Source organism: Protopterus annectens, chromosome 10.part0 (genome assembly GCF_019279795.1).
Source record: "Protopterus annectens isolate FY-2018-M chromosome 10.part0, PAN1.0, whole genome shotgun sequence".
In the NCBI taxonomy this organism is placed as follows: Eukaryota; Metazoa; Chordata; order Ceratodontiformes; family Protopteridae; genus Protopterus; species Protopterus annectens.
In genome coordinates this window covers 722,740,643-722,753,086 of record NC_056744.1, presented here as the reverse complement: position 1 = coordinate 722,753,086, position 12,444 = coordinate 722,740,643, and the positions used below count along the sequence as shown (strand labels likewise).

The 12,444-nt window shown below is 41.9% G+C and overlaps 1 protein-coding gene across 1 annotated transcript in view; it reads left to right on the top strand.

The window, feature by feature from the left end:
* The window catches only part of DOCK7 (dedicator of cytokinesis 7), a 3,076,229-nt gene that overhangs the window by 963,892 nt on the left and 2,099,893 nt on the right, over positions 1 to 12,444 (top strand). Inside the window, exon 12 of the mRNA XM_044085545.1 lies at positions 5,178 to 5,320. Within this exon, the coding sequence (XP_043941480.1) occupies positions 5,178 to 5,320 (143 nt within the window). The remainder of the gene's footprint in view (positions 1 to 5,177; positions 5,321 to 12,444) is intronic.

Genomic DNA, 12,444 nt, shown 5'->3' with positions numbered 1-12,444 from the left:
CACTCAAGGATAGGTAAATGGCTTGCTATTCTTACTATAGGTTTTGAATTAAGGAAAGACAAGTTTGGGGGCATTAGCTACTACTTGTGATCAATCAGATTTCATTTTTGAATTTATCGTTTGTGAATAGCTCTCATATTTCCAAAAGGATCCTGTTAAGACTACCATGGGGGCTGTGTGTGTGTGTGTGGGGGGGGGGGGCTGCCACACCCTTAATTCCTCTATTATAAACATCCTGCAATGTTGCACATTTTGTGGAGGAGTCAGCTTAGGGGAATCATAATATTGACATTTCATACAGCTTAACTTGTAGCCATGCCATATTGTCTTCCCCTTATCACTTCAGGCAACCATTACTATTTGAGGGCAGTAATATAGTTTTGTGGGTGGCTTGAAGTACTCAAACAGCAGATTGTTTGATGCTGTTCTTGTCTGTCCAGTAGAAGCAACATGTCTCCTACCCTCCAGATCTTCATATTGATTTTGTTAGTTTATTTTATTGTGTTTGCTGTCATTGTTTTACTGTACTAATGTGGGTTTGTTGTGCATTTGCTCTGCCAGTGTTAAGATGAATATTTAGTTGTCAGGTTATGCATTATTGAAAATTGGAAATGGAAAAGCTGTAGTAGAAGATTTATTCAGAATCTTGAGAGACATGTTTTGTAAACGCTATCATAGGTTGGGGGTGATGGTAGAGACTGACCTGTAGTAATGCATTACTAATTGGGACCACAAAGGAATTGGGGATCTGCTGTTGGGATCCTATTTCCAGAGTGACTGCTTCCTGTCAAGCACTGTCAAGGGGTGGGGGGGACATACTAAGAAAAATATGGGCTTTGCATTGTTTAGCATTCCTTTTTAATGCTTTGTACACTGTAGTATAAGAAGCATCGTAGTCTGAATAAGTAACCTGGAATCATTTTATGTGCAACTATTTGAGGTGTTATAGGAAAGGTCTCTGTCCATTTCTTTGAAATTCTCTAAACAAGTAAGTGCTACCTTTGAGTGCATAAACTATAGCTTATGAATACTAGTGAGACCAGACTAGGGTCAAACACATACTGCTTTGTTGAGTACTTCATGTATATTTACTTTACTGGTATCCAGTGATCGGAAACGCACTGTACAGTAAGTACTCAATGTAAAAGTACAACTTAGCAGTTTGGTAGAGTAGGTGTATCATGTCTCCCCCCTGTTGTGTCCCTTTATGTATCTAGCTTGTCAAGACTGAAAATATAGGTTACCATTTTTAGGAAAGGTAGTACGAAAAAATGTAGGTTTGCTGCCTGTATACACTTTTGTTTTTGACTTTATTTGTATTTGTGAGGTTAGGTCATTAGTCCATTATAAGATTTCAGTGTGTACTTTGGGTTTAACCATCATGGCAACACATGTGCTGACAGGAAAAAACAGAGAAAGATAATGGAGTGCTTATGTAATGCAGATTTGACACTGTCAAGGGGTGGGGGGGACATACTAAGAAAAATGTGGGCTTTGCATTGTTTAGCATTCCTTTTTAATGCTTTGTACACTGTAGTATAAGAAGCATCGTAGATGTTCTTCATGTTTCACTGTTGCAGTCATTACATTTGGGTTATCTGCCTGCAGGTAGCCCTCAGCCATCCTGCATATCAAAGTCTTGGATTCCTGCGTCGGATGCTGTCTCTTCCATGTCATCAGGTCGTCAGGGGTATAAAACATGCTGCCGACGCCATTACATCAGTCTTTCTTGCCACGCGGTGCCCAAAGCAGAAGCAGTTTGCAAGTGCCAGTCAGCTGACTCCTGAAATTTTCATTTTCGAGTTTCAGAACCGAAGTCTTCAAAAAAGCTAAGTACCCCGTTGGGAATCCTTTTTCTTGCACTTAACCGATGTCAGTAAAAGTTAACAACTGTCTTACCTGTGGAAAGCAAATACCTTATAAAGATTTTCATTCGTACTGCATTCCTTGCCTAGGCCTAGACCACGACATCCCTCACTGTCGGTTTTGTGGCTTATTAAACTCCCGAACTATTCGTCGTTGGTCTATTTTTGCAGCAAATTATTTTGGTACTTGGTTTAACTATCCAGAAATGGCTTTGGTAAGCCATCCGACTACTGATATTCTGAAAAAACGTAAGGATAAAGACAGAGACAGACCGCATAGGTCCAAAACTGCCGGCGACGCTTCCGTTAAGCTAGTCGCCAGTTTGCCGGTACTCAGTGAGGCACTTTCGCAGCCCCTAATACCCGCTACTTCAGATTCACAGGCCTCTACTGAGACCCATTTGGAGTCTGGTATGCCGCAAGATGCTTCTTCAACTATGGAACCTACGGATGTCTCTACCTTGGATGGGTGTGGAGCCGCTGTGCAGGCACCGGCTTCTGAGGGTGTATTCAGGCCTACAGATTTGCATTTTAAACCAACGCCATCTTCTTCATCAAGGCCTAAAACTCGACCCACGCCTAGAAAACCGACGTCCAAACCACATGCTCAGACCCATATGCCTAAAAAATGAATGCTTAGAATGGCTGAAGACCTTATTACTTTAATTAGGGAAGGCCAGCCTTCCCCCTCTAAAAGACCTATGACTGATTTTCCTTCTGATTCTTCTGATCAGAATTCTGAAATTTCTGTTTCTTCTGAGTACCAGGATTTGCCCTTGTCTACCTATGAGGATTCTGATGCAGAGGATTCCATTCCCTCTGCTTTCCCTCCAGACGATTTTTCTTTTGGTGAAACCTTGCACACTCTTAGGGAGCATTTCTGCTGAGAAAGCCAGGATTACTCTGACTCCAAAAAGAGACTTGGGGAATTCTTACTCCTCCCTCAACACAGGCCTTAAGCTATACCTCCTGTTCTGGACAATTGTAGATGATGCCTTCTTGGAAACTAGCCTGGCCCCAGACACTTACCTCCAGCTCCCAAAAAACCTGACAGGTATTACTGCGGATCCAGAGACCATTTCACAAGGACCAAAGGGCATTAAGGCTACTGCTGTTAAAAACCCTACCCCCGCAGATAGAGATTCCAGGGCCTTGGACAGATGGGGTAAGAAGGTATACACTTCTGCTACTTTGGCCATTAGGGCCTTAAATTGCCAGTTTCATATGTTAAAGTATCAGCAGCATATTATGGGACTACTTAAACAGAAAATTATGTTGATTCCTGACTGTGCTGAACATAAAGAATTACAGGATTTAATGCATTCTGCTGAACAAGTTGGTAAACATACTTTGCAATGTGGTTTTGACTCTCTGGAAGCATCTTGCAGGGCTGCTGTCACTGGGTCTGTGCTTAGAAGGCATGCTTGGCCTAAGGAGCAAAACTTGCCAGATCGTATTAAAGCAAAATTACTGGATGCTCCCTTAAACCAAGACCACCTGTTTGGCAACAAGGCAGAAGTCGTCCTTAAGATGGAGAAAAAACCTAAATTTATGAAACTGTTAAAGATTTCCTGCAAGTACAGCCTCCCAGATTTAGTAGGCATTGGCCTTCTAAGAATTGATCCTTTCCAGTCTCTTCCAGGCCTTCTCAGTTCAAACCCAGGAACAGCAGACCACCTAGGTTACAGTCTAAGGCTACACACAGGCCTAAGCAGTGGGGGGCTCCCACTTCCAAAGATGGAAGTAGTAAGACACCCCCCTATGGAAAAATGTCACAATGACTTGACCTTAACCCTTCCAAGCCCTGCTCAACTACCTGCTCCCTTAGGAGGAAAGCTCGCCCTGTATGCAAAAAACTGGGAACTCATTACCCAGGACAAATGAGTTTTAAATATAGTTTTCCAAGGATACAGATTCCACTTCCACACCTTACCATCCCCAAACGGTTGGCCAGACCTACCTCCAAATCAGTGGGCATGTGAGAACTGTACAAAAACACTCATTTATGTCTGTATTTGAAAGGTTAAGATTGCAACACGCAAGACTCAGCTATGAAACATAACGTTTTGAATTTGGTAGGAAAAGGGTTATTCGAGTTGCACTTGGTAGGTGGATCATGCTGTTGAATTCTGAACTTCTTCCAAATTTGCATGAACTTGTAGGATGTTATATTTAAGGGATGCAGAAGAAGCATGTAGGGCTTGCCCTCCCAGAATTAATCAAGTTTGTCAAGTTACTTTTTATTGTTAAAATTTGACATGGTGGTCCATTGTTCTATTTTTAGGATAAATATTTTGCCACATTTAAAACAAAAAAAATTGGATCTATTCTCAAGTTGTTCTTCATGACTTGTTTCTTAAATGTGAAGATATTTTCTTACTCCAGGACTCTCTCTACAGTAGTGTTGACCTCTTTGCAGGAGTCCACCCATTTGGTAGCATTTTGCTTTCTTGATAGTGAGTGCCTCTGCTCTTTTTCTAGATTCATTGGTAAGTACTAGGTTAGCTGGCCTTGTAGTCCATTTAAGCCTATTAAAATTATCTTATTATCGTAAGTTATGCAGGGAGAATTGTAGTTGTAGGAAAAAAACCTTGATACATTGGTCTTTTGTATGCAGTATATTTAAATGTTGTGCTGATCATGTCTAAAGTATACAGTTGCATGTGAGAACTGTATATAAACTTGATAATGAGTGCCTCTGCCCATTTTATAGGTTCATTGGTAAGTACTAGGTTAGCTGCCATTGTGGGCCAGTTTAAGCCTAGCCAATTTCTCTTTTGTTGCTCAAATTAACCTGTCCTGTGTGATGTTAGATTGGCCTTACCCATCTCATGGTTGATAAATAACTGGGATCATACCAAAGATAATTTGAGGGAACCCATGTGTATGATAATTTGTTTAGGATCTACTTTTATCTATTAATAGCACAGGGGACATCCTGGGGTAAATTTTCTGTTACTCATCCATAGAGCCAAATTGCACTTGAATGTGGACAGGGATGAGCTTTGTTTTACACAGGTGTATGTAGCTAGGTGTTAGTGGGTACACATGGGGGAAGGATCCCTAGTTCCTTTGAGCTGCTTGGTCAGTTGGATCTTGTGTAAAGACATGTCGTTAGAGTTTACGTTTGTTTTCTGGAATGTATAGTGTTCTTGTGGTTGAAGGTTACCACAAAAAAAAAATGAGATTTATATACATTGCTGAATATACTGTGACATGCTGACTATAGTGAGATACATGAAAGGTATGTTAGCACGCTGATGTACTAAAATTTCAGAAAGATTAATATTGCAATGTATGATACCTTTTTAGAACGCAAAGGCTCGTGGTCAGAAAGAAGAAATTCAAGCATTGTTGGGAGACGTTCATTGGAAAGAACAACAAGTGGTGATGAATCGTGTAACCTCACAAGCTTCAGACCTGCCACTCTTACTGTTACAAACTTCTTTAAGCAGGTAAGTTTGTGGTTGTTATTCACTAATACAGTTAACAAGCCCACTCCTTTGTGGTCCACACTGAATTGGATGATTAAAAGTAAGCAGGTAATAGGGTAAAGTAAAGCTTTTGTAATACTGGTGTTTTCTGTCTTAAATAATAACCTCCAGCGTTGTAGTTGAAATGCATTTCACCTAATTAATATGGCCATTTTTAATATATGCTGTACCTTTTACATAAAAAAACAATAATGTATGGGTAGAAATAGGCCAAGAGATGTTTTCTGCTCATGTGATACTCTGTCCATACCTTTATTAAGCATTACAAATTAGGTGTTTCCAGAGCAAGAGCTGGCTTTGCCAGAGCTATCTGCATGGGTGTTTTGAGGGCTTTTCTGGGCCTTCCTTCTCCCAAGTTTCTTCTTTAGCTTTTATATTCTCCCTTTTGTGAAGAGTACTGAAGCAGTGATATGGAAGGACACAGTACAGTTGTGTAGAATCTTACCATAACAGTAGATGTCCATCTCTTCACTGTTGCAATATTCGCTCTCTTCCCCCCTTCTGCTCTGCTCTTTTCCATTTTTCTTTGTCCTTTGGATGCACATGTTCCTCCTACTTCTTAGGAAAGTTGTTCACCCTAGGGCTATTCAGTTATGAGGTACATACATCTGTACGTCATCTTTATGCCCTACACCTTCAGTGGAGAGCGTATGCATATGATGTATTATGTCTATAAATCCTAAGGCTTTGGTATACAGGCCAAACACTGGGCTACCCATGGCAGAGAATCCCTTTTGTGAAGAATACTGTTGTGGTAAGATTTTACTCAACTGTACTTTTTTGGGACATTTCTCCTTTGTGTTTGTGTGACTATAAGTTAAGTTCCAGGGTTCTGGGGGCTTGTCCCAGTGTAAAAGGTGCAGTGGGACTTACGTCCCTTCAAAAACATAGTTTGAGTTTTTTCCTTGTGGTGCTTAAGTTTATTGGTGTCTTGTAACTCAGAAAAAAACTCTTACTATTCCTGCCCCGTTCTCTTGCTCATCATAGATCCTCCTTTGTCATTAAGTCTTGTAACAACACAGCCATACAACCTGACACCTACACTAAACTCTTAGGGGTCATCATTGACGATGAACTAAAATTTAATCAACACATACAGCAATGCATAAAGAAAACCCATCAGAAACTAGGTCTATTATACCGGAACAAAAAATTCCTCACTCCCGAGGCTAGACTCACCCTAGGACAAGCTCTTCTCCTCCCCTCTCTCCTCTATGCTGCCCAAATTCTCACAAATATTCAAACAACTACCCTGAACAAACTCCAACAAACCTACCCCAAAATAGCCAGATTCATCACTAACTCCCCAAACAGCACACACCACTGTATTGCCTTAAAGTCTCTACAATGACTGGAACTCCCACAACTAATACATCTCTACCAGTTTCACATGCTGCACTCTAGGCTCTTTAAACCTTCCTACTGTCCATTTTTATCTTTCCAAGTCTCTATCTATACCCCTTCTCGATCTCTCCGCACCTCCAATCAGCAATTGCGCGATATCTACCACCCCAGAAAGTCGGTAGGTAAGCAATTCTCTAAACACTCTGTGGCAATAAACTTCCCCTAGACATACACTCTATCTCTCACACTCCACTATTTAAAAAAGAACTTAAGGCACATTTGCTCGACTACAGAACCTGTCCCTGCTATGACCCCATATAGCTCTCCCCTCCCCCCACACTCACATCGCTCTCAGTCGATCCTACTCACACTCTTGACTCTCCCTCACTTGTACAGTAACAGATAATTTGTCCTGAATAAAAAAAAAAAATATATATATATATATATATATATGTATATATATATATATATATATATATATATGTTTCAATTTATTTTTTCTTTCAATTATAATCTTCACATGTAGTTTATTCCTTTCCATTGTTTGCTATTATTGTTTATAGTTCTTGTTGGCTTACTGTAATTAAATATTGTACCTTCTGGAGCTTTTCTCCTCGAGTCTCCACTGAAAATGGAACTTTTTCCCAGTTGGACTAACCCGATTAACAAATGTCAATAAATAAATAAATAAATAAGCATGACTGCTGCTGTCATATTCACATGGAATGGTTGAGCACCCAGTGGTCACACTGAGTACTGCAGAATATTCTTCCTAGGCTTCTCACTGAGTTCTATAGGTCTTATTCACCAGTTTCAAGGACATTTGCATGAGTCCTACACCTGTAGGGCCAACAGAGCAGCCTCATCTTTTAGGTATTCATCAGTTCTTTTTAGCTGGATCTGTTTTCACTTGTGTAGAACAGTACTGTGAAGCATTTGGTTATGACATGTCTAGGCCCTTTGCTGGAACCCCTGTCCCCACAAAATTTGGTGATCACTTTCTTGGGCACTAGGCAGTGTTCTCTTCTAACCCCTCATCATCCAGCAAACACAAGTCTACGCACAAAGGTAAGGTGTGATTTTTGTCCCTGAAAATACTGGGAAGGGAGTTGGAGAAGCAAGGAATCTTTACCTTAGAGATAGATAAGGGAAGTAATTTCTCTCCTTCATCTGAATCCTTCCTGTGGGAAGACTCAGATTAGAGAAATTCTTTGCTTGTGGCTCCTGTTATTTCATACAAGATGTTCTTTAATATCTGGGTAAGGAGGAGGAGAATCCTGTGTCATCTGCCCCTTCTCCATGGAGCCTAACTTTAAGGATTCCATCTTTTTCATTTGGAAGTATCCATTGTCTTCTGTCTTTGCTTCCAATAAATCCAGTGTCCTTTGTAATCCCACAAATTAGTAAAATGATGTCTAGTTTAAGCATCCTAAGATGGGCTAATTTGAGCTGTTAGCAATATAGCTACTGGAGATTACAACAATTTTTCCATTTCACTGATGTTCTTCGTGTTTCACTGTTGCAGTCATCACACTTGGGTTATCTGCCTGCAGGTAGCCCTCAGTTGGCCCGAATACCAGAGTCTTGGGATTTCTGCATCGGATGCTGTCGCCTCATCCATGACGTCAGGTCGTCAGGGGTATAAAACATGCAGCTGATGCCATTACATCAGCTTTTCTTGCCGCACGGGAGCCCGAAGCAGAAGCAGTTTGCAAGTGCCGGTCGGCAGCTACCTGAAATTTTCGTTTTTCAAGTTTCAAACCTGAAGTCTTCTAAAGCTAAGTACCCCGTTGGGGATCCTTTTTTTTTGCTCTAACCGATGTCAGAAAAAGTTAATAATCGTCTTGCCTGTGGAAATCAAATACCTCACAGAGATTTTCATTCTTACTGCATCACCTGTTTAGGCCCAGACCACGACATCCCTCACTGTCGGTTTTGTCCTTGTTCAATGCCTGAACTGTTCGTCGTCGGGCTATTTTTGTCTCTAAATTATTCCGCTGTCGTTCTCCGTATTCTGAAATGGCGTCGGTAAGCCATCCGACTACCGACCTTCTGAAAAAATACAAAGAAAGACAGAGACAGACCGCATAGGTCCAAAACTGCCGATGTTTCCGTTAAGCTAGTTGCCAGTCCACCAGTACTCAGTGCGGTGCTCTTGCAGCCCTGTTACCCATTTCTGCAGATTCGCAGGCCTCTACTGAGACCCATTCGGAGTCTGGTATGCTGCGAGATGCTTCTTCGACTGTGGAACCTGCGGATGTCTGTACCTTGGATGGGTCCGGAGCCACTGTGCAGGCACTGGTTTCTGATGGTGTATTCAGACCTTCCGATGTTCATATTAAACCGACTGCTTTGTTAATGACTAAATCTACCAAATTTCTCAGGCCCAGAGTTCACACTACACCTAGGAAACTGACGACCAAAACACATTCTCAAGCTCCCATGCCACAGAAACAAATGCTTAGAATGGCTGAAGACCTTATTACTTTAATTAGGGGAAGCCAGCTTTCCCCCTCTAAAAGACAAAAAAATTGATTTTCCTTCTGATTCTTCAGACCATGAGTCTGATTACTCTGATCCCTGTGATTACTAGGAACATACCCTTATCTACCTATGAGGATTTAGATGCAGAGGAGTCAGTTCCCTCAGCCTCCCCCCAGAGGACCTTTCTTTCGGTGAAACCTTGCATACTCTAAGAGAGCATTTCCGCTGGGAATGCCAGGACTACCCACAGTACAAAAAGAGACTCGGGGAATTTTTAGACTTTCCTCAGCATAGGCCTCTAGCTATTCCCCCTGTCCTGGATACTGTAGATGATGTCTTCATGGAATCCAGCCTTTCTGCTGATACTTTACCACCTGCTCCTAGAAAGTCTGACAGATACTACAGAGTACCTGACTCTTACAAATTTATCTTTAAAAATCCCACTGTGGATTCAGAGACCCTTTCCCAGGGACCTAAAGGTATTAAGGCTTCTACAGCTAGAAACCCTACCCCTTTGGACAGGGATTCTAGGGCTCTAAACAGATGGGGTAAGATGGTATACACCTCTGCAACTCTTGCCATCAGGGCTTTAAATTGCCAGTTTCACATGTTGAAGTACCAGCAGCATATTATTGATCTAATTAAATAAAAAATGATGTTGATTCCTGATTGTGCAGAAAATAAGGACTTACAAGACTTAATGCATTCTGCAAACCAAGTTGGTAAACATAATTTGCAGTGTTGTTTTGATGCCTTAGAAGCATCTTGCAAGGCTGCTGTCACTGGGTCTGTTATGAGAAGGCACACTTGGCTGAAGGAACAAATCTTGCCAGACCATGTCAAGGCAAAATTACTTGATACTCCATTAAACCAAAAATGTTTGTTTGGCTCTAAAGTAGAAGTAGTTCTTAAAAAGATGGAAGAAAAAGCTAATTCCATGCAAACTGTTAAAGATTTCTTACAGGTGCTGCCACCTAGATTCAGTAGGCATTGGCCTTCAAAAAATTGGTCCTTTCCAGATGTTCTTTGTGTTTCACTGTTGTAGTCATCACATTTGGGTTATCTTCTTGCAGTAGCCCTCAGTCGGCCTGATTAACAAAGTCTTGGGTCCTGCGTCGGTTGCTGTCTCATCTTCCATGATGTCAGGTAGCCAGGGGTATATTGCATGCAGCCGAAGCCATTACATCAGTCTTTCTTGCCGTGCGGTGCCCGAAGCAGAAGTAGTTCACAAGTGCTGGTCGGCCGACTCCTGAAATTTTCATTTTCGAGTTTCAGAACTGAAGTCTTCAACTAAGCTAAGTACCCTGTTGGGAAAACTTTTTCTTGCTCTAAACCGATGTCAGTAAAAGTCAATAATTGTATTTCCCGTGGAAAGCAAATACCTCATAAAGATTTCCATTCATACTGTATCCCTTGCCTAGGCCCTGACCACGATGTACCTTGCTGTCGGTTTTGTGCCTTATTTAAACAATGAACTATTCATCGTCGGTATATTTACGCCTCTAAATATTTTGGTACTCAGTTCAATTATCCAGATATGGCTTCGGTAAGCCACCTGACTACCAACATTCCGGAAAAACGCAAAGATAAAGACAAAGATAGACTGCATAGGTCTAAAGCTGCCGACGACGCTTCTCCTAAGCTAGTTGCCAGTTTGCCGGTACTCGGTGAGGTGCTTTCGCAGCACCTGATACCCACTACTTCAGATTCGCAGGCCTCTACTGAGACCCATTCGGAGTCCGGTATGCCGTGAGATGCTTCAACTGTGGAACCTGTGGATGTCTTTACCTTGGATGGGTCCGGAGTCGCTGTGCAGGCATCAGCTTCTGAGGGTGTATTCAGGCCTACTGATTTGCATATTAAACCGACACCATCTTCTTCTTCAAGGCCTAAAACTCGATCCATGCCTAGGAAACCGATGCCCAGACCACATGGTCAGGCCTCTATGCCTAAAAAACAAATGATAAGAATGGCTGTGGACCTTATTACTTTAATCAGGGGAAGCCAACCTTCCCCCTCTAAGAGACCTAGGACTGAGTTTGCTTATGATTCTTCTGATAAGGATTCTGAAATTTCTATTTCCTCTGATGACCAAGATTTACTGTTATCTACCTATGAGGATTCTGATGCAGAGGACTCTATTCCCTCTGCTTCCCCTCCAGAGGATTTCTCTTTTGGTGAAACCTTGCATACTCTTAGGGAGCATTTTCGCTGGGAAAGCCAGGATTACTCTGACTCTAAAAAGAGGCTTAGGGGATTTCTTACTCCTGCCCCAACACAGGCCTTTAGCTATCCCCCCTGTACTGGACATAGTTGATGATGCCTTTTCGGAATCTAGCTTGGCCCCTGACTCTTTACCTCCTGCTCCCAGAAAACCTGATAGGTATTACAGGATTCCTGACTCTCATAAGTTCCTTTTTAAAAATCGTACTGCGGATCCTGAGACCATTTCACAGGGACCCAAGGGCATTAAGGCTACTACTGCCAAAAATCCTACCCCTGATAGAGATTACAGGGCACTGGATAGATGGGTTAAGAAGGTATGCACTTTTGCACCCTTGGCCATTAGGGCCTTAAACTGCCAGTTTCATATGTTAAAGTATCAACAGCATATTATTGGATTGCTTAAACAGAAAATTATGTTGATTCCTGACTGTGCTGAAAATAAAGATTTATAGGATTTAATACATTCTGCTGAACAAGTTGGAAAACATACTTTGCAATGTGGTTTTGATTCACTAGAGGCTTCTTGCAGGGCTGCTGTCACTGGGTCTGTACTTAGAAGGCCTGCTTGGCTTAAGGAGCAATCTTTGCCAGATCATGTTAAAGCTAAATTGCTGGATGCTCCCTTAAACCAGGACTGCCTGTTTGGCAACAAAGCAGAAGAAGTACTTAAAAAGATGGAGGAAAAAGCTAAATATATGCAAACTGTTAAAGATTTCCTGCAAGTACAGCCTCCCAGATTTAGTAGGCATTGGCCTTCTAAAAATTGGTCCTTTCCTGCCTCTTCCAGGCCTTCACAGTAGAAACCCAGAACCAGCAGAACACCCAGGCTTCAGTCCCAAGGTACTCACAGGGCTAAGCAGTGGGGGGCTCCCACTTCCAAAGCAGGGAGTGATAAGACTCCCCCCCATGCTAAACTGTCTCAATGACTTAACTTTAAATCTTCCAAGCCCTGCACAACTGACTGTTCCCTTAGGAGGAAAGATTGCCCGGCAGGCAAAAAATTGGGAACTCATTACCCAGGGCAAATGGGT